The 23,162-nt window shown below is 44.4% G+C and overlaps 1 protein-coding gene across 2 annotated transcripts in view; it reads right to left on the reverse strand.

Annotated features, from left to right (window-relative positions):
- The window catches only part of LOC134931776 (prolactin-releasing peptide receptor-like), a 382,361-nt gene that overhangs the window by 184,393 nt on the left and 174,806 nt on the right, over positions 1-23,162 (reverse strand). For both annotated transcript variants that reach the window (XM_063925461.1, XM_063925460.1), the window contains exon 2: positions 11,937-12,972. In XM_063925461.1, coding sequence (XP_063781531.1) covers positions 11,937-12,352 — 416 coding nt within the window. In that variant the 5' untranslated portion in view covers positions 12,353-12,972. The remainder of the gene's footprint in view (positions 1-11,936; positions 12,973-23,162) is intronic.

Genomic DNA, 23,162 nt, shown 5'->3' on the forward strand with positions numbered 1-23,162 from the left:
CTACTATATATACTGCGCACAACTAAAATGCAGCACAGGTATGGATGGATAGTATACCTGATGACACAGAGGTAGGTAGAGCAGTGGACTACTGTACCGTACTGCTATATATTATATACTGGTGGTCAGCAAAATTCTGCACTGTCCTCCTACTATATATACTGCGCACAACTAAAATGCAGCACAGGTATGGATGGATAGTATACTTGATGACACAGAGGTAGGTAGAGCAGTGGACTACTGTACCGTACTGCTATATATTATATACTGGTGGTCAGCAAAATTCTGCACTGTCCTCCTACTATATATACTGCGCACAACTACAATGCAGCACAGGTATGGATGGATAGTATACTTGACGACACAGAGGTAGGTAGAGCAGTGGACTACTGTACCGTACTGCTATATATTATATACTGGTGGTCAGCAAAATTCTGCACTGTCCTCCTACTATATATACTGCGCACAACTAAAATGCAGCACAGGTATGGATGGATAGTATATTTGACAACACAGAGGTAGGTAGAGCAGTGGACTACTGTACCGTAGTGCTATATATTATATACTGGTGGTCGGCAAAATTCTGCACTGTCCTCTTAATATATATACTGCGCACAGCTAAAATGCAGCACAGGTATGGATGGATGGTATACTTGACGACACAGAGGTAGGTAGAGCAGTGGACTACTGTACCATACTGCTATATAATACTGGTGGTCAGCAAAATTCTGCACTGTCCTCCTACTATATACTACAATGCAGCACAGATATGGAGCGTTTTTCAGGCAGAGAACGTATATATTTTCAGCACACTGAGCACAGATATTTGCAGCACACTGAACACAGAAACTGAGAGAACGCAGCCACGTCCTCTCCCTATCATCTCCAATGCACGAGTGAAAATGGCGGCGATGCGCGGCTCCTTATATAGAATACGAATCTTGCGAGAATCCGACAGTGGGATGATGACGTTCGGGCGCGCTCGGGTTAACCGAGCAAGGCGGGAGGATCCGAGGCTGCCTCGGAACCGTGTAAAATGGGTGAAGTTTGGGGGGGTTTGGATCTCGAGGAACCGAACCCGCTCATCACTATAAAAAACATACTTTACTTTGGATGAATATCCATTATGCATGCAATCTTTTAAAGGTACCACTAGACATTAGCGTCTCCAGCTTATACAAACACTATAATAAATTGTTATTTATCGTCCACAATTTATGAGGAGACAAGATTTTGGTCTCTGTGTATGTCATCCACATAATTGACACAATACTGTGATACATTTAACAGTTAACAATATTAAGAGTAAACATACAGTATTCACAAGCTTCCATTTGCTGTAAGGTGAATCACCCTTACCGATTACTACTTTTCTTTTGAAAGGAGAGGTTTATTGCATACTCCTAGGCAAAAAATATTTTTCCTAAAAATATTTCTCTTTGTTTTTGTATTGTGAGTAAAGTCTTATATATTTTACCTAAGTTTGAATAAAAGTTATATTTTAACATTTTCTATACATATTGTACAAAGTGTGCCCCCCAAAAGGGGAATTTTCTTCTGGTATCTTTCCCATCCTCTTCTTGGGATGGTACCCTGTTTTGATTTTTCTATTATTACCCCAAATTCCTGGGGAGCACCGCCAACCCCGAGTTACATGTATGGGACTTTCCTCTGTTACCTCTTGTAATAGCTGGTCTTAGTATCATCCTCTTACCTTCCAAGTCATGTGCGGAATAAACCCCCGATAAAATCGGGGAATCTCTAAATTGTATGGGAGCAGGTCAATGTCTCAGGGGTGTAGCACATATATCATATTAATACACTGTCAGAGATCTCACAGTGTTTTGCCACAATATCTGCTGGGTTACCGGCTGCTAGATAAAATGCCTTTTGATCTGACAGGCATTTTATCTACAGGTTTATGCCCAGCATTATCCGGCAGTAGCTTTGAGTTACCCTGTTATATGGATAGTAACTATCTGGGGCCAAGTATATTTATTTGTGCAGTAGAATACTGGAACCTTCAGAATGTGGAACAGGTAGGCTGACCTATGGAGGCTCAACGCGTTTCAGCACCAATCTTCACCAGAAGAGGATGAGGGTCTCATATGAATAATTCCTTAAATTGATTGTGAACAGCTGTAATTATTTCATTAATTAGTTAGAGAGTTTCAAAACAATCATTAGCAGAGAGGCCAATGAAAAACACATAAATCCCTTTGTGGGACACTCTTTTGTTGAATATATTAGTTAAAAATTGACTTTGTTATGTAAGATATTATATAGTCTCCTTAATGTAGGTAAAGTAGATAATATTCACTAAATGATCAGTGGGAGCTTGTAATATTGAGTAGGTAGTGAAAATTCTTGGATTCCTTACAAAGGGGAAACCGTAATTAGTTACGTGATGAATATATAAAAAAGATTTTTATATGGCAGCAGACAAATTGTTGGTGTATTTCTGACTGAAATTGTCAAGTGGTGACACAATTTATGAGAGGTGGACCACAGTGTTCTATTTATAATATTAAATCATCTGTAGATACAATCCATACAAATAGAAACAAAAATGTTAACTGTTTTGTACCGTTTCTCAATATCCCACACGCATGCTGATTGCAATGTACGGTTCCACCCAAATGTTTTTTTCAGGAGTATGTTGCTTCTTAGGATATAAGGGCTAATTCAGTAAGCCCCGCAGAAGTGTGGAAATGGCTATTTGCCAATTTCCACACTTCTGTGCATGTGCGCACGGCAGTGTGCGCATTCGTGAGGTCTTAAACTGCAATCGTGTTTAAGAGACCGCAGGGGGCCGGTGACGGGGCAGTATCAGGACGTCGATGCCGCGTTTTGTGGGCCTCGATGCACCAATTGGGGGCACAGTCCAGACATGTCCGGACCATTTGTGGGGTGGGCCACGGCGGGCTCATGATGTCACAAGCAGCCGCTGCTACCCAAAAGATGGATGCCCTCAGACTGCCTACGCAGGGGGCTACCCTAAGTAGGGGCCACCCTTATAGCGGGGGGGTGGAGGGGGAGGGGCTTGCCCTGTGCTACTTTTAGCAAAACTACAACTCATGCTAAATCGGGCCCGTAGTCTTACAGCAGAAGACAAGCATACTGTCGCGAGTCAGTACATATCATCTAAAGAGAAAACGTTTGCTGTTTATATCCCAATATACATTTTATCTTTCCTGTTGCAACATAACAATATCAGTTTGTAACCATCTGTGTTAATCATAACAGTGCCGTTTTAAATCATAGCATGGTTAGTTATAATATGAAGGCAGTTACATTCAAGCACCTTATTACAACATTAATGGTGTTAATATGATATATGGAGGACAGAAACAGTACAGTGCTGTAAGAGATCTGCCCCTTCTGCTTTCAGGTGTCTTCAGGGAGCGGACCGGGGAGATCTTAGCACTGATGGAAAAGCAGTAAGTACTGAGAGAACTCACTGGTATAAGGTGTTAGATGATCCCTGATCCTGAATGCATTTCAGGGATCAAACTTGCCACTGTGGAGTAGCTGACAGCTCCGAAAAAGATACCCGTTGGTGGAGCATATGCGTGTGGTCATAATCAAAAGTGTCACTGTCTACAGGATGCGATCTCCCCCTGCAGCGGAGAGCCGCAAACGCTCAGTAGAACGATCGTTTCACCACAAGATGGCTTGTTCACCTACAGCCTGATGTAGCTTCCTGTTGTCAGGTATATAGCACAGACTTATCAAACATTGGTAAGTGATAATTTGCACGGTGATAAAGTACCAACTAATCAACTCCTAAGTGTCATTTTTTAACACAGCCGGTAACATGACAGTTAGGAGCTTATTGACTGGTACTTTATCACTGTGCAATTTATCACTCTCCAAGGCTTGATAAATCTGGGCCATAAGATCTTTATTACCTCATTACACTGAAGCTGTGTGGCTAATCATAAACCCTGAAATTTTCTAGAAGATTTTAAACAATTCACTTTAATATTTCACTGACTGTGGTAAAAACAGACACGGGTAAATTTACTAAGGTGGGAGATTTTTAGAACTGGTGATGTTGCCCTTAGCAACCAATTCTATCTATTATCCTCTAGAAGCAGCTAGATAAATGCTAAGTAGAATCTGATTGGATGCTATGAGCAACATCACCAGTTCTAACAAAACTCACACTTTAGAAGGGGCGTAGCTATGTCAGTCGGGGCCCCATAGCATAAAATTATGCTTCCGGCCGCCGCCTTGAATGCCCCCCCGCCATGAATTACTAAAAAACTCCCCTTCCCCAGTGAACTTCCCGCATCACTCACCCTCATCGCTCTCCCGATCTGCCTGACTCCGTGTTGTGTCTCCTCACAGACGCTGGGAGGAGGCATGGCCGTGGTCCAGAGTTGCACCCTGCAGACTCAGCCACGCCTCCTCCCAGCATTAGTTAGCACAGTTAGTTCAGGAGAGGCGGAGCCGGCTGGGTGAGCAGGCCGGCGTCGCCGCCGGGGCTCAGCAACAAGGTGCAGGGGAAGGCTCGGGCCCCAGAGACAACTCGGGCCCTATAGCAGCCGCATCCCCTGCACCTATTGGTAGCTACGCCCATGCACCTTAGTAAATTTACCCCACGTGTCTTGGTACAAGAAAGAGGGGGGAGGAGTATGGAGAAAAAGGGCATCTTTCAGACAGAATAATTTTGTGTTGGGGGTTTGTATACACTTGGATTCTCCCGGGCAGCATAATTAGCGAACCATTCTGGTAGCTAATGAAAGAAACTACCAGGACATCATAATAAAGGTTATTGATTAATTAATATGCTGATTGTTGAAAACATGTATCGTGCAGGTAATGGTACTTGCCAGTGCCGTAACTAGACATTTTAGCGCTGTGTGCAAGAAACAGCATCGCCCCCCCCCATATACAAATCAGGGCCAGTGCGTGCCGTAGTCACGCGCAAAAAATATAGGGGCGTGGCTTCACAGGGAAGGGGCGCGGCCACCAACATCCCTTTTACACATTATGGCAGGAATAGCTTCCTTTTACACATTACAGCAGGCAGAGTCACCCCTTTTTACACATTACGGCAGCAGAGTCCCCGTTTTACACATTACGGCAGCAGAGTCCCCCTTTTTACACATTACGGCAGGCAGCGTCCCCCTTTTTTACACAGTATGGCAGGCAGTCCCCTTTTTTACACTGTATGACAGGCAGTCCCCTTTTTATACACAGTATGGCAGGCAGTACCCCTTTTTTACACAGTATGACAGGCAGTCCCTCTTTTTTACACAGTATAGCAGGCAGTCCCCTTTTTATGCACAGTATGGCAGGCAGTCCCCCTTTTTTTACACAGTATGACAGGCAGTCCTCCTTTTTTACACATTAAGGCAGGCGGGGGGAGGGAGGGAGAGAGAGACTCACCTGTGATGAGCCAGCATGGTAGATGTGCCTTTCCTCTCCTCTTCCTGCCCTACCCTGCGCTCTTCGCAGCGCAGGGCATTGTGGGCGGGCTGGGGGCAGGCTGGGAGAGACGTCATCTCTCCCAGCACACGGGGATGGAAGGGAGGCAGCGAAGGGGAATTGCAGTGCTGCCCGGCATGCCTGCCGTTGAAGGCGGGTGGACACGGGCGGCGGAGGGATGCAGGTGGCTGGAGCAACTGCGACGGAACGGCCAGGTGTTGTCAGTGGTCCTGCGCCCCCAGCGCAACTGCGCTGTGTGCCAGGCACCACTGGCACACACCTAGTTACGGCTGTGATGCTTGCAATAGTGATACCGCTAAGCACCATTTAGAATATAAGTATATCAGTGCTTGTGGTAACGATGCTGTAGTGGCAGTGCTGCAGGCATGTCAGTATGCATTAGGGCAGCGTGAATAAGGTAGTAATGTGGATTAATTGATATAGTATAAGTATGAAAAACAAGTAACGTAGCTGAGTCCGTATGCAGTAAAGTTAGAGAGTTGTCTGAGTTTGTAGTTTGTGTGAAAGCCTGGTTTAGATAATTATTAATACATTCCTAATGACATATGGAGACTTAGAGAAGCAAAAGACTTGAGTACAATTGGATATTTTACTATATGTATATATAATATCCAAAAAATTTATATTAAAGTGAGTCTAAAAATGTATATTGTGTTCTGTATATATATATATATATATATATAGATATATATATATATATATATATAGATATATATAGATACAGTATATACAGGCCGACAGAAGTCTGCATGAGGTGGTAAGCACTTCTATTTAAGTTTGTATTTTGTCATTCACTGGTTGATAAAGGAGATAACGCCTCTGAAACGTTGATCGCAACTCAGATGTGAATTGCGTCTTTTGGAAGTTATTTTCGGTCTCTTGGAGTGCCATCCTTCAACAATTTGAGCCTGCCACAACAATACAATTTATAGTGTGAGAAGTGCTTACCTGGGAACCGATTCTCCTGCCCGGCCACACGTGGACGCCTGTGACGTCACTCAGAAGCGCCGCTCAGGAACGCGCTTCGGAAGGGGCGTCAGGGGAATGACATTCCGGTGCACCTCCCGTGTAAAGCACCAGAAGTAGCCGGCCTGCCATCCCCACGGAGGAATCTACTTCCGTGTGGGGAGGGCAGGCCGGCTCCTTCTGGTGCTTTACACGGGAGGTGCATTAGGCACATGACAGTTTGAAAACTGACACTGCAGTGTGTGCAGTGGTCAGCACTATGACACTTTATTCATTCCCCTGACGAAGATATTCGAAACAGCTGTCGGGATGTTAAGTATCTGCTGTTCATTCATATATGCTGCTATATACATGTGTGCTACATGCTTGCTACTTTAGTATGCACCTTTTATGAAATAAGTAAAACATCTTTCATTCTAGCAGTGTGCTGGTCTATCTGAGTTTGATCCCTCTGGTGGTTACTCTTGGACTTTCTTTATATATATATATATATATATATATAGAGAGAGAGAGAGAGAGAGAGAGAGAGAGAGTAGATAGAAAAACTACTAATAGTTACATTTATAAAAAAAAACAGGTTCAGTGATATGTATAAAGTACAGCGGATTTTGGTGTGGAAAATTTATTAGTTTTGATTATAGACTACTTGTATTTTCACAGTTGTTCACAATTGTTATTAGAGAACAGCTAAGAAATATGTTTCAATAATGCAAGTGTATGTGAGTGTGACATTTTATAAAATAAAAACACTCTATTGTTCTCTATGGAGACTCTACTCAGATGGAAGCTTTGCACCTGCCATAGGGTTGGAGCAAGAGTTGATGATGCGCCTGATGGTGGCACCTAAAGATGCACCAGGTGGTATTACAGTGTCTACAGACACTCAAAGTGGAAGTCTCATACCTTGAACATTCATATACGCAGACGTATGCTATGGAAGGGTTTTGTAGCCGCATTTGCATATAGTCACAGTCAGATGGGTGACCGCCAAAAGATACAACCATGGCCTCATATCCAGCCACCTCTGAATCAGGCCCATTGTCTCACTACTGCTCTCCTCCTGTAGATTGTAAGCTCTGATGCCCTGCACTGCAGAGTTTTGTACTGCTTTAGGAATGATACATTTGATGACATAGAAATATTAATGACTTTTAAAAACACATTACTGCAACAATGAAAAGAAGTTAGGGAGAGCTTTATACTTCTCAGTGACAATATGCAAATTAGTTCAGAATAGACTTCTGTAAAGTTATAAGTTGCAAATTATACATTAGAGAAACAATTATACTGCAACAAATCTGTATTTTTAAAATTATTTTGTAGAATATGTTTTAAAGCATATGATCAGCAACAAAACACATACAAACCTGATATAAATATACCAATTAATCCGCCATCTGTAAACTATTCTTTGTCATTTCTTGAAAATTGTAATTAGAAATGTGACCTCATCTACCAAGTACTACCAACACAGGGGTGCATAGAGTGCGATTTCCATAAATGGATGCGATGTTGGCGATTAAGCCTGTGGATTTAAAGCAGCAATATTTTAAAAGGCAAAACCGGGTTGGTTTACCCAGAAATATGTCTAAAAACCTATTTGCAAATTGTATGGAAACTATCTTGACCTCGTCTCAAAGTTGGCACTGTGGTTCAAGATCAAGCAGTTTTATTTAATGTACACTTGCATACTGTCCTGGAGTGCTCCCAAATATCGGATGGTGCTCCCTAACCAGCTGGAAGAGTTGTAAAGTCTCCCGGAGCCGTCCACCACCCACCCTTAGCCACTATTTTACAGAGCAAAAGTGGGCAGTCTTGGCGGCTGATGTTGTGGTTGCTGCTGAATTGCATCATCGTGGCCCTGTCTCTTGCCCCCCTCACTTCATAATGCCAGTAATTGCACATTGTGTAGCAATGGGTGGGGCCAACCACTGCCTTTCTGATTGTATGTAATCTGCCACCAGTGTATTGCCACCGACAGTTTAATGTCACTACATAGTAGAAGAAAAACGCCAGCACCAGGATGATGCATTTCTATAAAATATTATCCTACATATTATCTCACTTACCAGTGGGGGGAGAAGGTGAATCAGTCCAGGAGGAAGGGATGAGACCCTGTTTGAGGAGAGCAGTGCAGTGACTGGGAGGAGGAGGGGGCCAGTGCCGGGGCTGCAGATAATGCATTTGAGAAAGAGGCAGATAATCTGGCTCAGCTGCTTTATATATACTGTGCTCTGGCAGAGGGGTGGGGTCCTGTGCTCACCCCTCCCACACCCAGCACAGGCCATGCTTAGACTCCTCCGGCCAGCTTCTGGTGACATCTACCCCCAGACTGGCCAGGAGCTATGCGGGGACTGGTGAGCTTACATGGGCCAGTACCGGTGTATATAGTGCAGCATCATTATAGCTTGTTCATTGCAGATATACAGCATCTATATTTATAAAAGGCTAATGCTACCCACCCACCCACACACACCCACACACACCCACACACAAACACACTCACACACTCAGCATGACACAGCCCCGGCAGCAGGACTTCATGAACCCGGCAGCTCCTGTGTGAATAGCGACCACCCCCCTAAAATCCAACCCTGGTGTCTGTCAACTTGATAACTAGTATAATATATTTAATAACACTGTTAATAAAGTTATTCTTCTAAAAGCAGCATTGGGGCATCAATTATACTTTAAATAATATGTTAAATATATGTCATAAGTTCATATGCAATGAAATGCCCTATTAAATAACAATTATATTATATAATAGAATCAATACAATATATTTAAAATCTTCATAAAACTCTACATCCTCACTGTCTTCTCTTCACTTTTCACTTATTTCACATCTAAGATTGACTCCATATGTCAGGACATCACATTCCACCAGACCATCAGCAACCAGCCACCTCTTATTTATCCCTTACCACCCCTTCCCATCCCTCTCACCAACTCTGACATCTTTCTCCCATGTATCTGGTGAGGAAGTGATGCCCTCATCCGTTCCTCCTCCCACACGACCTCCGCACTTGACCCTATCCCCTCCCACCTCCTTCACTACCTCTCTTCTTCTGCCTGTTCCCATCTTGCCCACTTCCTCAATCCCCCCTCTCATCATGCACCGTCCCCTCTGCCTTCAAGCATGCACTCATCTCCCCTATTCCTAAAAAACCTACCCTTGATCCAAACACTTTCTCCAAATACAAACCCATCTCTCTCCTCCCTTTTGCCTCCAAACTCCTTGAGCGTATTGTCTACAATCGCCTAACTGCCTTTCTTTCCTCCCACTCACTGCTTGACCCTTTCCAGTCTGGTTTCCATTCTCTCCACTTCACTGAAACTGCCCTCACAAAAGTTTCTAATGACCTCCATGCTGCCAAATCTAAGGGCCACTATTCTCTGCTTATTCTTCTTGACCTCTCTGCTGCTTTTCACAGTGTGGACCACCCTCTCTGTCTGCAAATCCTTCACTCCATTGGTCTGCGTGATACTGGCCTTTCTGGCTATCCTCCTACATCTCTAAGCATTCCTCTCTGTCTCCTCTCATGACTCCCCCCCCTCCCCCCCCCCCCACTTCCACTAACTGTAGGTTTCCCCACAGGTTCTGTTTTTAGTCCTCTCCTTTTCTCTCTCTATACAACCTCTTTAGGTGAACTCATAAGCTCTTTTAACTTCCAATACTATCTCTATGCTGATGATACTCAAATCTACCTTTCCTCCACTGACCTCTCCCCTGCTTTCCTTACTTTGATCGTCAACTGTCTCTCTGCTATGTCCAAGTGCTTTCTTAAACTTAACATGTCTAAGACTGAGCTGCTCATCTTCCCAACCTCCCGCACAACATCACATCCCATATTTTTATTATCACTACTATGGCACTACTATTTCCACACATTCAGTACCTCTCACAAACCTGCCATTTTTATCTAAAAAATATTTCCAGGATCAGACCCTTTCTCACCCAGGATGCTACTAAGACCATTATCCACTCACTGGTCATTTCCAGACTAGACTACTGTAATCTCCATCCCTGACAAATGCCTCTCTCCACTCCGATCTATCCTCAATGCTGCAGCCCAGCTCATCTTCCTCACCAAATGCACTATGTCCATCTCCCCTCTCCTAAAATCCCTTCATTGGCTTCCCTTTCCTTTCAGAATCCAATTCAAACTTCTCACACTCACTTACAAAGCCCTCTCCCACTCCTCTCCCATTTACATCTTTGACCTTATCTCCCTCTATACTCCCATCCATCCTCTTTGCTCCGCTAATGCACACCGCCTCTCCTGCCTACTGATTATTTCCTCCCACTCCCACCTTCAAGATTTCTCACGTGCTGCCCTCTTTCTCTGGAATTCTCTACCTCTCCCCCTCAGACTCTCCACCTCTCTACAAAACTTCAACTGAGCTCTGAAAACCCACATCTTTACCTAATCTCATCCTAACCCTATTTTACACGCTCACCATCTACCCCATCTGTGTCACCCTGGTTTGCCTGCCCCTACACTTTAGAATATAAGCTCTCATGAGCAGGGTCCTCAACCCTCATGTGCTTACTTAAACCGTCTTCAACGGCACCAAATCCCATGGTTTTCTGCCACCCTGATACTTATGTTAGTGTCATCTGCTGCTGTAGCTATGTGTATTTACCCTGTACTTGTCCTATATTGTCTTCAACTGTAAGTCACTATTTTCCTGTTTTGATTATTTTGTTTATGTACTCTGTGATTGGGCGCTGTGGTTTCCTTGTGGCGCCATATAAATAAAGGCTAATAATAATAATAATACTACATAGAACAAGCTGAATGTCAAATATACACTAAAATAGATGTTGTAATATCAGAAAGTAATAAGGCAGTGCATCCAGAATTGTGATGTAGCTAGGTTCACAAGTTCATAGGTGAATTAAATCTCAATAGACTCTTAGATTTGCCAAGATATAAGTCATTAACTAGGTTCTGATAAGTTAAATTCAACCAAACCCTGATCAATCGCCTCTGTATTTCATAGCTGAATAAGCTGTGTTTAGCCCTCTAACCTATGTGTCACCAAATTGCAGTAGTTAGAGAACCATAGGATCCACTGGTCATACAGTATGATGGCAGCATTGTACTAATTCTTCATGCAATTCACAGTTCCTAGCATTGTCTTTTGATCACGTACAGCATCATATCTTGCATGAAGGTGAAGAATCTTTTAAAATAAGGAAACCTGATATTACCTACAGTAACTGAAATGGTGTCAATGAAAACTGTTAGCATAACTAGCCGAGTAAAGTTTTCTCTTATATAACCATTTTCACTTGTTGTCCTGCGCTTCTATGACAGTTACCTGCATGATACTGTAGGCTATGTGCAGACATAACAGCTGAAAAAAATAATGGCTTCCCATTTCTAATATATGCCAGTGCAGAAAGTACCAATATGACACTACTCTCAGCAATTCTCATAAATATGTAGCTATTTCAAAGATTTTGCATCTGTAGCATAAAATAAAAAATAAGGGAAGATTACCTGTCCACAGCAATGGCCGTCAAGGTGAAAACGGACACATAAACGGTTACCGGCTGTATCAGAAACACAAAGTAACACATGAATTTTCCGAAAACCCAACCCTGGGAGTTGAAAGCATAGGCGAGAGTGAAGGGCACACAGGTTGCACACATGAGCATGTCAGAGAAAGCCAAGTTTCCAATAAAGAAATTAGTGACATTGTGCATCTTCTTGGTTCTCCAGATGACGTACAGTAGAAGGTAGTTCCCAAATATGCCAATCAGTACCACCAGAGTATAGCATGGTATGATGAGCAGTTTGTAGGACTGTATCAGCTGGACACCAATGAACTCAGAGCTGGAGTTGGAGCTATTCAGTTTGACCCTGTAGATGGTGAGATTAGCTGGTCCATAACTTCTGCAACCAGGGCTTTCCATAGTTTCAGGGAATATTTGAACTCATTCCACATTAAATTTAAACGCCATCCTTTAGACCTTAATAGCAGAGTGTTAGTTCAGGGCAACACTACATATACAGGACTTGTACAGTATAGTTATCACAGAGCATCTTAGGTGATTGCTGAAGGAACCGATTCCTCCAATTTGGAACTTCAGGTAACAATCACTTTTTCTTGTGACCTGTGGGTAAATTGTGAAGGCCTAAATCATTGTCACTTGTCACCAATGTATAGGTATCATCTAGTGCTGTAGGATTGTGTGAAAGTTGACCAACACTATCAATGAGTTGAAGTTTAAAATAATAATATCATCATTACGCAGAGAACCATCATGATAATTTGTTGCATTTCCTCAATTACTCTCCATTGTTGATGATGACAGACCCATCGTTCTCTACAGCACAGAAGGAGATCTGAAGGTGGTAAAGAAAGAGGTAATGTTATTCATCCTCCATGGCATCTCTTGACCTATGATGTATTACTCTGGATAACACAGTTATAAAGTTTCTGATTTTACGCCACCAGATTATTTTTTCTTCGTGAAGTCCTACAATTGTACCAAGTCCTTACTTCCGTTGTCCTTCTGTAGCATCACCATTCCTAGAGAGAGAACATAAAAAATATTTGTAAGGCTTAGTCTGGCTCATTGGTCCCTACTGGCTAACAGACAGGTTTCCTGCCAAAGCATGCTGCAGTACCCGAAGGGATGTAGTTATGTGATTGGCGGTCAGGAGACCACCAGTCACAATACCTCCCCCTACATCCCGCCCCCTCACACACCCTATAAGGACAACTATCTAAATTTTTAAGATGTGTAATTTGACATTCACATTGGAACTGAAAGCCTATACTTGGGATTTCAGTTCCACTAATTTATAAAAATGACTTAAATAATTGTATGAAATAAGACAAAAAAAAATATTTGTCAAATAAAAATATTGAAATTAATATTAGCAAATGAAAAAAGCTTTAATCAAATTATCACATTCATTTGATGTATACGCTGTTGCAATGCTTGATCAAGAGGTTTCTCCAAGCCCTGAGGAAGAGATTATATATCTCGAAACGTGTTGGCTATTGGACATTTGCACGTTTGGGACCAGGACATTTGTGGATGGACCTTCATTGGTAAGCTTAGGAGCCAGAGCCGGGTGAAGTCTGGACCACCCTGCCATTTGTACCACCTGCGGCTCCTTCGCTACCTCGTTAATACGATTCTTGTTTTATTAAAATTTATATTTTTATATTATTTCATGATATTCATTGAAGGTATTAACCTTTGACAACTCAAAGTGAACCATTATTAATTATGTTTGCACCAAGCCACTGAAAGCATGCCCCCAGGTTACACCTTCCACACTTTCGCATACGTTTATATGAGGGAAAAAGGGAAACCCCTGAGTGTTTCCAAGGCGGCCCATAAAACTTTCCAGCACCCAACAAGTTACTCCAAACTTTAATTTGCAACAGAAATTTCAGCCAAAACTGCCAGGAAAATTGTTCGGGATGCAAAGAAAAATCCACAAATAACTTCAGCTGAAATACAGGACTCTCTGAAAAAAGTGGTGTGGTTGTTTCAAGAGGCACAATAAGAAGGCATTTGAAGAAAAATGGGCTGCATGGTCGAGTCGCCAGAAGAAAGCCATTACTACGCAAATGCCACAAAGCATCCCGCTTACTATACTCCAAACAGCACAGAGACAAGCCTCAAAACTTCTGGAACAAAGTCATTTGGAGTGATGAGACCAAAATAGAACTTTTTGGCCACAACCATAAACGTTACATTTGGAGAGGAGTCAACAAGGCCTATGATGAAAGGTACACCATTCCTACTGTGAAACACGGAGGTGGATCGCTGAGGTGGATCGCTGATGTTTTGGGGATGTGTGAGCTACAAAGGCACTGGAAACTTGGTCAAAATTGATGGCAAGATGGATGCAGCATGTTATCAGAAAATAATGGTTGAAAATTTGCACTCATCAGCCCAGAAGCTGCGCATGGGACGTACTTGAACGTTCCAACATGACAATGATCCAAAACACAAGGCCAAGTCGACTTGTCATTGGCTACAGCAGAATAAAGTGAAGGTTCTGGATTGGCCATCTCAGTCTCCTGACCTCAATATCATTGAGCCACTCTGGGGAGATCTCAAACATGCAGTTCATGCAAGACAGCCCAATAATTTACAGGAACTGACAAGAAGAATGGGCAGCTTTACCATCTGAGAAAATAAAGAGCCTCATCCACAACTAACACAAAAGACTTCAAGCTGTCATTAATGTTAAAGGGGGCAATACACGGTATTAAGAACTGGGGTATGTAAACTTTTGATCAGGGTCATTTGGGTAGTTTTTATTGTCATTATGATTTAAAAAGAGTAAACACAGTTGTTTGACAATAAATGGCTTCACCCAACCACTAACCATGAGTGAAAGAAAAGTTTGTGAGTTATCATTCATATTCTCTGACAAATGGCCAGAAAATCACAAATTCTGCTAGGGTATGTAAACTTATGAGCACAACTATATATATATATATATATATATATATATATATATACATACATACATATACATACTTACAGGTATAAACAATAGGCTAGAACCCACGGCACTCATATATCCGCAGTGCCAGTGGTATTTGTGACCACACCATTTAAATAAAAAAAAATATATATATTTGATACTCATGTCTGGGGTACCCTGCTGCACACTAGTTCCCCCCCCCCCCCCCCCCCCCCATTGCAGTTAATGCTGCCAAAGAGACTGATTAAAAGGGGCACTGTAAGGGTTAAGTCCCTTACTTGATTGCCTAACAACAGCCCAAAGGGAGAGGGCTGAGCTGTGTGGCACTGAGACCCAGGGCAGTCCGGCCAGATCTATGGGAGCGGAAAGACCAGGGATCCGTGTGATTGGCTCAGGAGGGCACGCGGAGAAAGGAGGAGACTTGTGTGGCGTGAGGGAGAGGAGAGAGCACCGCCGCGTGGGAGGAGAAGGGGAGACATGACATGTGGCTGAGCTAAGCGCGGCGTGGGGCGAAGAGGAGGACCCGCCGGGTGTGCGCAAAGGGGGAGTTCTGCGGCTGGCCGGAGCGCAAGGCAGCCAGCCAGCGGCAGCAGGAGAGATGGGGCCACATCACATGGGAGCGGGGAGACGCGGATAACCAGAATAGATTTACAGTGGTGACTAGTATTTTTCCGTTCAATAAATGGTTGTCACTGTTCATATGCATGGTGATCCTTGAGTATAACGTGTTTGGGTTTTGTCTTCCCGGGGTTCTCCTTGTCCTTTTGCCTTAGTTATACAGGTGACGCGAAGAACCGTTACTGGCCTCAACATCATCAAGAAGTGGATTCAGCTGACGACGGGCACGACCGAACCCCAGGTACGAATACACTTCACTCACATTTGTGATACATCACATATATGTATATATACATACGTATATGTTCTTTCTATCTTCATTATTGATATTTGAACTGCTCTGTTTATGTATCTCACACTCTCCATTGTTACAGATATTCAACCAGCATCCATTTCCCTCATCTACACCATGTCCCTCTTTCTTTCAAACTTGGCCCCACCAATACACACAATTAGTGGCTAAATAATTTCTAGTCTCCTTCTCTCTCCACTCCTCTGTCTACGGTTCTCCCTTCTGGTAGTCTCCCATCTTCTCCCATTACAACATTTTTAATAACCTCTCTTCCACCATGGTCCTGCTACCTCACCAGTAAGCCCTGCTTCTTTCCTTACCTTTGCTCACGTCACACTAAATTTACATTTTGTCCACCATCTGCAGTTGCTCTTCCTCAATCAAGAGCCTGCACCATTCCAAAGCTTACTTAATTTCCTTGTTCCAAATCAATCTTACCTCCATGCTACAGCAACCCTAATCATCTCATGCACATCTCCCCTTAACGCTCTCCATATCCTTTCCCCTTTTGAAATGCCAGATCTGTCTGGAACCAACTGGTCCCCATTCATGATCTTTTCATCTCCAACTCTCAAAATCTACTTGTTATCACTGAAACCTGGATTTCACACCAGTGCAGTCGAAAAGGGGCATCACACCATATGGCCACAGCAGTTCAGCTGCCGCCACTGGGACTGCTAACTGGTGCTGATCGCCAGCCACCAGCAGCTGCAAGATCACCTGGGTCTGGCACCGGTGACATCACTATCAGTTCGTCACTGGCTGGCCCACTCTGCCACTGTGACTCCAGCAGATCAATGTCTACCAGGAGCTGTGATTGGCTCTTCTCTCTTCCCCCTACATGGGAGAGGGCTCCTGATTGGCTGAGGCCCTCCTCTATGTCACACAGAGTCAGAATATGTGGCTGACCTCCTGCTGTGTACATTGCTGGGCCCCCTTGCTGTATACATGGTTGGGCCGCTGCTCCCTCAGGTCAGTGCAGAATAATTATCACCTACTTATGTTTCTGCCTGCAGCACAGGAAGGTGATATCACAGAGTCTGAGCGATGCCTGTTCTGCTAATGCCATTGTAGCAGTTGGCATTAAGTATAAAGGCAGTGTGTGCATTGTTTTTCCTTACCAGGGCCAATGTGTGTCTTTATCCCTGGTGTAGCCAGTGTTTTTTTAAAATCTTCTGTGGGGACCAATGTGTGTATGTTTTTTTTTATTGTTACAGCAGGGGGGCTCTGAAAACTCTCGCACAGGTAGACCAGGGGCTGGCCCTGCTTCAGATAACACTTCTACCATTACTGTCTTCTCTGGTGGACTCACCTTCTCGTATATATCCCCTGCCCTAGGGGTTGACATGGTGTAGGTGTAAGGGTCCTTCTATTGCACTCCTGCTCCTTCCAACTCATACCCTCAGAACCATCCCTTTCATTCTCTTCCTTTGAGTTTAATGCTATTTGCCTCTTCTTGTTCACTTACAAGTTGCTGTCATCTATCTGCCCCCAAGCCATATCTCCAAATTCATTGACAACTTCTTGGCTCCCCCACTTCTTTTCTTCACAACTTCCCTCCCTTTTCAAGATGACTTCAATATCCCTATCAATGTCCCCACTGACCCCTCTGCCTTTAGACTCCACTTCTGACCTTCACATCATCATTTGGTCTTTCTCAGTGGACCTCCTCACCCATGTTAGTGGACACTCACTTGATCTGGTCTTCACTTACCATTGTGATATTCCCTCTCTCTGACCATAATCTTATTTTATTGTTTTGTACATACTGTTCTGTTTATGTACCATGTAAGGCACGGTGGACCCCTTGCTGCCCCATATAAATAAAGGACAATACCTGTAATAATAACATACATTGATAACTATTGCCAGACATGGCCATACCATAATGGAGGATTTTGCCTTATTTATGGCTCGTCTACCATTCATAAATATACACCTAACACTCTACACTGCCAGCAATACCACAATCGCATTTGGAGATCAATTATACAAAATAAAAATGCCCCAAATGAAATAAATTAATTTATAGATTTCCTCTTAAAAATATTATTTATTCCAAAATTACACTTCTGAAAAAAGTCACATATATTTAGTCAGTGATCTATAATTAACAGTTTAATCTTTTCTGTTTTGCTGTTGCATTAACTTAATATTAAATTTAATTAAAGACAAAGAAAAAGCATTGTGTAGGAGTGGTTATGCTAGTTTAGCACAGATGTATACTAGGTCATGTGACTGTCTTGTTGTTTTCACCTGAAGTCAGCTGCAGCTCTTGAAGCGAATGTTTAACTATTCCAGGGCAGAATACAGACATGTATTTAATTTATGCTGTTATTGATTCTCTTCAGCTGTCAATAAGCAACGCATTGCAGATTGATTTCCCAATGGGCATGTGTAAAGGGTCAAACAAACAATCAAGAAAAAATTAATTGAAAATCTGACAAAAGTTAAATACATTTTATGGAGAGCACTTTATTTTTTACTGCATATACAGTTGTGCTCTTAAGTTTACATACCCTAGCAGAATTTGTGATTTTCTGGCCATTTGTCAGAGAATATGAATGATAACTCACAAACCTTTCTTTCACTCATGGTTAGTGGTTGGGTGAAGCCATTTATTGTCAAACAACTGTGTTTACTCTTTTTAAATCATAATGACAACAGAAACTACCCATATGACCCTGATCAAAAGTTTACATACCCCAGTTCTTAATACCGTGTATTGCCCCCTTTAACATCAATGACAGCTTGAAGTCTTTTGTGGTAGTTGTGGATGAGGCTCTTTATTTTCTCAGATGGTAAAGCTGCCCATTCTTCTTGGCAAAAAGCCTCCAGTTCCTGTAAATTCTTGGGCTGTTTTGCATGAACTGCACGTTTGAGATCTCCCCACAGTGGCTCAATGATATTGAGGTCAGGAGACTGAGATGGCCACTCCCAGGGCCGGCTCGAGGCATGTTCGACTCGAGCGGCCGCGCAGGGCGCCACCCTTAAAGGGCGCCGCGCGCTGATGCCGCCATGTCGGAGCCTGGAGCCGGCCCTGATCTCCCCTGCTGTCCTCCCGGCTCCCGCTGTGTGCGCCGCTGCTGTGTGCGCTATGCGGCGCTGGCGTCTGATGTCAGACACTGGCGCCGCACAGCGCGCACAGACAGCGGCAGACAGCACAGACAGCGGCCGCAGAGGCGCGCACAGCAGCACTCCCAGCAGCACTCCCCCTCCCTCGGCACAGCAGGTACTGGGGGCATATGTGGCACTGTGGGGGGCATTTATCTGGCACTGTGGGGGGCATTCATTTATCTGGCACTGTGGGGGGCATTCATTTATCTGGCACTGCGGGGGGGGACATATATCTGTGCACTGTGAGGGGGCATTAATGTATCTGGCACTGTGGGGGCATTTCTGGCACTGTGGGGGTATATCTGCGCTGTGGGGGCATTTATGTATCTGCACTGTGGGGGCATTTCTGTATCTGGCACTGTGGGGGCATTTCTGTATCTGGCACTGTGGGGGCATATCGGCACTGTGGGGGCATTTATGTATCTGGCACTGTGGGGGTATATCTGCACTGTGGGGGCACTTATTTATCTGGCACTGTGGGGGCATTTATTTATCTGGCACTGTGAGGGGCATTTATTTATCTGGCGCTGGGGGGCATTTATTTATCTGGCACTGTGGGGGGCATTTATTTATCTGGCACTGTGGGGGCATATCTGGCACTGGGGGCATTTAATGTATCTGGCACTGTGGGGGCATATCTGGCACTGGGGGCATTAAGGTATCTCTCACTGTGGGGGCATATCTGGCACTGGGGGCATTAAGGTATCTGGCACTGTGGGGGCATATCTGGCACTGGGGGCATTCATGTATCTGACACTGTGGTGGGCAATAATGTATCTGGCACTGTGTGGGCACTTATGCATCTGGCACTGGGGGCATTTATGCATCTGGCAATGTGTGGGCATTTATGTATCTGGCACTGGGGGCATTTATGTATCTGGCCCTGTGGGGGCATATCTGGCACTGTGGGGGCATTTTTATATCTGGCACTGTGGGGACATATCTGGCACTGTGTGGGCATTTTTATATCTGGCACTGTGGGGACATATCTGGCACTGTGGGCATTTTTATATCTGGCACTGTGGGGGCACTTATGTATCTGGCACTGTGGGGGCATTTATGTATCTGGCACTGTGGGGGCATATCTGCACTGTGGGGGCATTTATGTATCTGGCACTTTGGGGGCATTTATGTATCTGAACTGTGGGTGCATAACTGGCACTGTGTGGCCATTTATGTAGCTGGCACTGCTGGGGGGCATGTCACGTGTAGCTGGCACTGCTGGGGGGGCATGTCACGTGTAGCTGGCACTGCTGGGGGGCATGTCACGTGTAGCTGGCACTGCTGGGGAGCATGTCACGTGTAGCTGGCACTGCTGGGGGGCATGTCACGTGTAGCTGGCACTGCTGGGGGGCATGTCATGTAGTGTTCTCGCTAGGCGTCTGTGGCTAGGCAATGTGTCTCAGTGCTCTCCCTGGTGCAATGTGTCTCAGTGCTGTGCCTGGCGCAAAGTGTCTAGGAGGTTCTACCTGGTGCAGTGTGTATTAGCTGCACTACTGTGTGGTGTAATGCAAATTGACACTATTATGTGGCCACGTACCTTCCCCACGAAGTAACTCCCCTTAATTTTTGCTGCGCGCCTTCGGCGCGCACTGTCCATGCTTTGACATATAGGTATGGGAACAACAAGCAGTATGTACATCATTTTGCCCTCCTAACTTAAAAATGTGCCCTCCCTGTGATCAGCACCATGCCCTAAAAAGTGAACACTATCATGTGTAGCTGGCACTGCTGGGGGGCATGTCATGTGTAGCTGGCACTGCTGGGGGGCATGTCATGTGTAGCTGGCACTGCTGCGGGGCATGTCATGTGTAGCTGGCACTGCTGCGGGGCATGTCATGTGTAGCTGGCACTGCTGGGGGGCATGTCATGTCTATCTGGCACTGCACATTATGTGTATCTGGCACTATACTGGAGACATTGTGTGTAAGGAACACTACTGTGGCTATGTGTAAGGCTGCTAATTGTGTGAAAATATATTTATAGTTTGATGATATGAAGTTACGAGGATACGCCCACTTTTCCAGAGGCCACACCCACTTTTCCGGGAGCGCATCTTCGGCGCGCACATGGGGGGGGGGGGGGGGGGCGCTTTTACATTTTCTCGCTCAGGGTGCTAGTAGGCCTGGAGCCGGCCCTGGCCACTCCAGAACCTTCACTTTATTCTGCTGTAGCCAATGACAGGTCAACTTGGCCTTGTGTTTTGGATCATTGTCATGTTGGAACATAGTAGTAGTTTCTGTTGTCATTATGAATGAAGTGCTGCCTATTTATTTATGCACTTAGAGAGGTATGCAATTAGCTGAGGTAATTTACCACAGCTAATTGGTTTGCCAGGGGCTATTAATCCCAATAACTGTCAATTTTCCCCAGATTCCAGCACTTAACAGGAATTGGTTTTGCCTGCCTCAGACAGGTCAAGCCGATAAGTGACCATTTTTTACGCGAAAAGTACAGTGAAAATACATAAGTCCCCGGCTTTTTGCGGGACCTATGTATTTTCACATGAAAAACAAATGTTTTTCATATGAGGTAATTGGATAACAGTGAAAAAAACCTTGAAAACACTCAGTTTTCCTGGCCACTACACTATCGCGGCTAATTGGATACCGACCTTCATCATTTCACATTCAGGACTTTAGGAGCACTAGGAACTGTAAGTTAACTCTATATATATTCAATACAATATGCCCTTTTACAGTTAAAACCATGTTAATGGAAAGGACAGTTTCATATAGAAATTCACTGTTTAAAAATAAATTCATATGGTTGCACATTACTTTAGGACCTCCAAATTACGGACTAGTATCTATTACTAGTGTATTCTGTAAACCACTTCCTGATGCTTAGGGGTATATTTACTAAAGTGTGGGTTTATAGAAGTGGAGATGTTGCCCATAGCAACCAATAAAAGTCTACTCCTGTAATTCATCTGGGGGTCACTCAAGCTTTTAGCACCAACTCTATGAAACTCACTTCTCCGTTCGAGATGGCCTCCATGCTAGAATCCTTCAAAAATGAATCAAGACTTTCCCGTTTACAGACACATCCCTCCCAAAATTACCCAACATAATTTCATACCTTCCAACATGACCCATTCCAGGAGGGACAAAATATTCTGTTCCTGGACTTCCTTGCCAGTGGCAGATGCAGAGGTGGGGCTGCAGCATGTTGAGGGTTTAGCAATCGGCAGCACACTGCACCCACAACACTGACTGGTGCCCCCTTGACCCCACCCCATACCAATGAGCGTCTTTGCGCACTGTGTTGCTGCACTTGAATAAAATAAAATAAATATTTTTCTAAATGACAGGGGGCACATGCGCGGTGGCCATTTTGGTGGCCGTTTCCATCGCGATTGCTGCACCTGCCACTGGACTCCGGTAAGGTAAGTATTTAAATGAGTGCGGTGTGGCCCCCCCCAGGACCCAGGGGCCTGCACCACACACATTGCACCCATTATAGAAACGCCAATGACTGCACAGGACAGGACTACGGTGCATTTTCTACCATAAATTATCTTGTATGGAATATACTTCTAAAGGGGCCCAGACCATAAACTCTCTAATGGTTAGCCAAGCCTCAGTGTTGGGTAGGTACACCCCCTCTGGAGGCTGGCTACACCCCTAAGCATGGGTCCTACCACTGTATTCCCCTGGTGGATCCTTCTTTCCCCAGTCCGATACTGAGTGTAACTACCAAAACCAGCTGAGGCTGCAATAGGACATCAACCAGACTAAGGGTGTAATTTAGACCTGATTGGTAGGGTGAGTTTTTTGCATCCCTGCGATCAGGTAGTCACCGCCTACAGAGGGAAGGGGGGGGGGGGGGTATGGTGTGTGTGCAGGTGTGCGATCGTTGTTGCTGGAGAGTGGCACAGACATCAGTTTGTGCAGTCTCTGCTCAGCCCAGGCCTTACTCAGCCGCTGGGATGATCGGGGCCAGAGCTGACGTCAGAAACCCTCCCTCAAAACGCAGAGTCCCTCCTTGAAAATGGTCAGTTGCCACCCACAGATGGCCTCTTCCTGTCAATCACCTTGCGATCATTGGTGCGTTCGGAATTTTCACACCATCCCGTCACTAACCGGCGATCCCCATTGATGTGGCCTGTCGCGTCTGCGCATTGCGGTACATACGCTTGCGCAGCCTAGCAATCAGGTCTGAATTACCCCCCTAAGTTGTATCACAAAGCAACTAAAAATATCAATATCTCCTTTTGAAACCAGTTTGCAAAGTGC

The sequence above is a fragment of the Pseudophryne corroboree genome, chromosome 6, assembly GCF_028390025.1.
Source record: "Pseudophryne corroboree isolate aPseCor3 chromosome 6, aPseCor3.hap2, whole genome shotgun sequence".
In the NCBI taxonomy this organism is placed as follows: Eukaryota; Metazoa; Chordata; class Amphibia; order Anura; family Myobatrachidae; genus Pseudophryne; species Pseudophryne corroboree.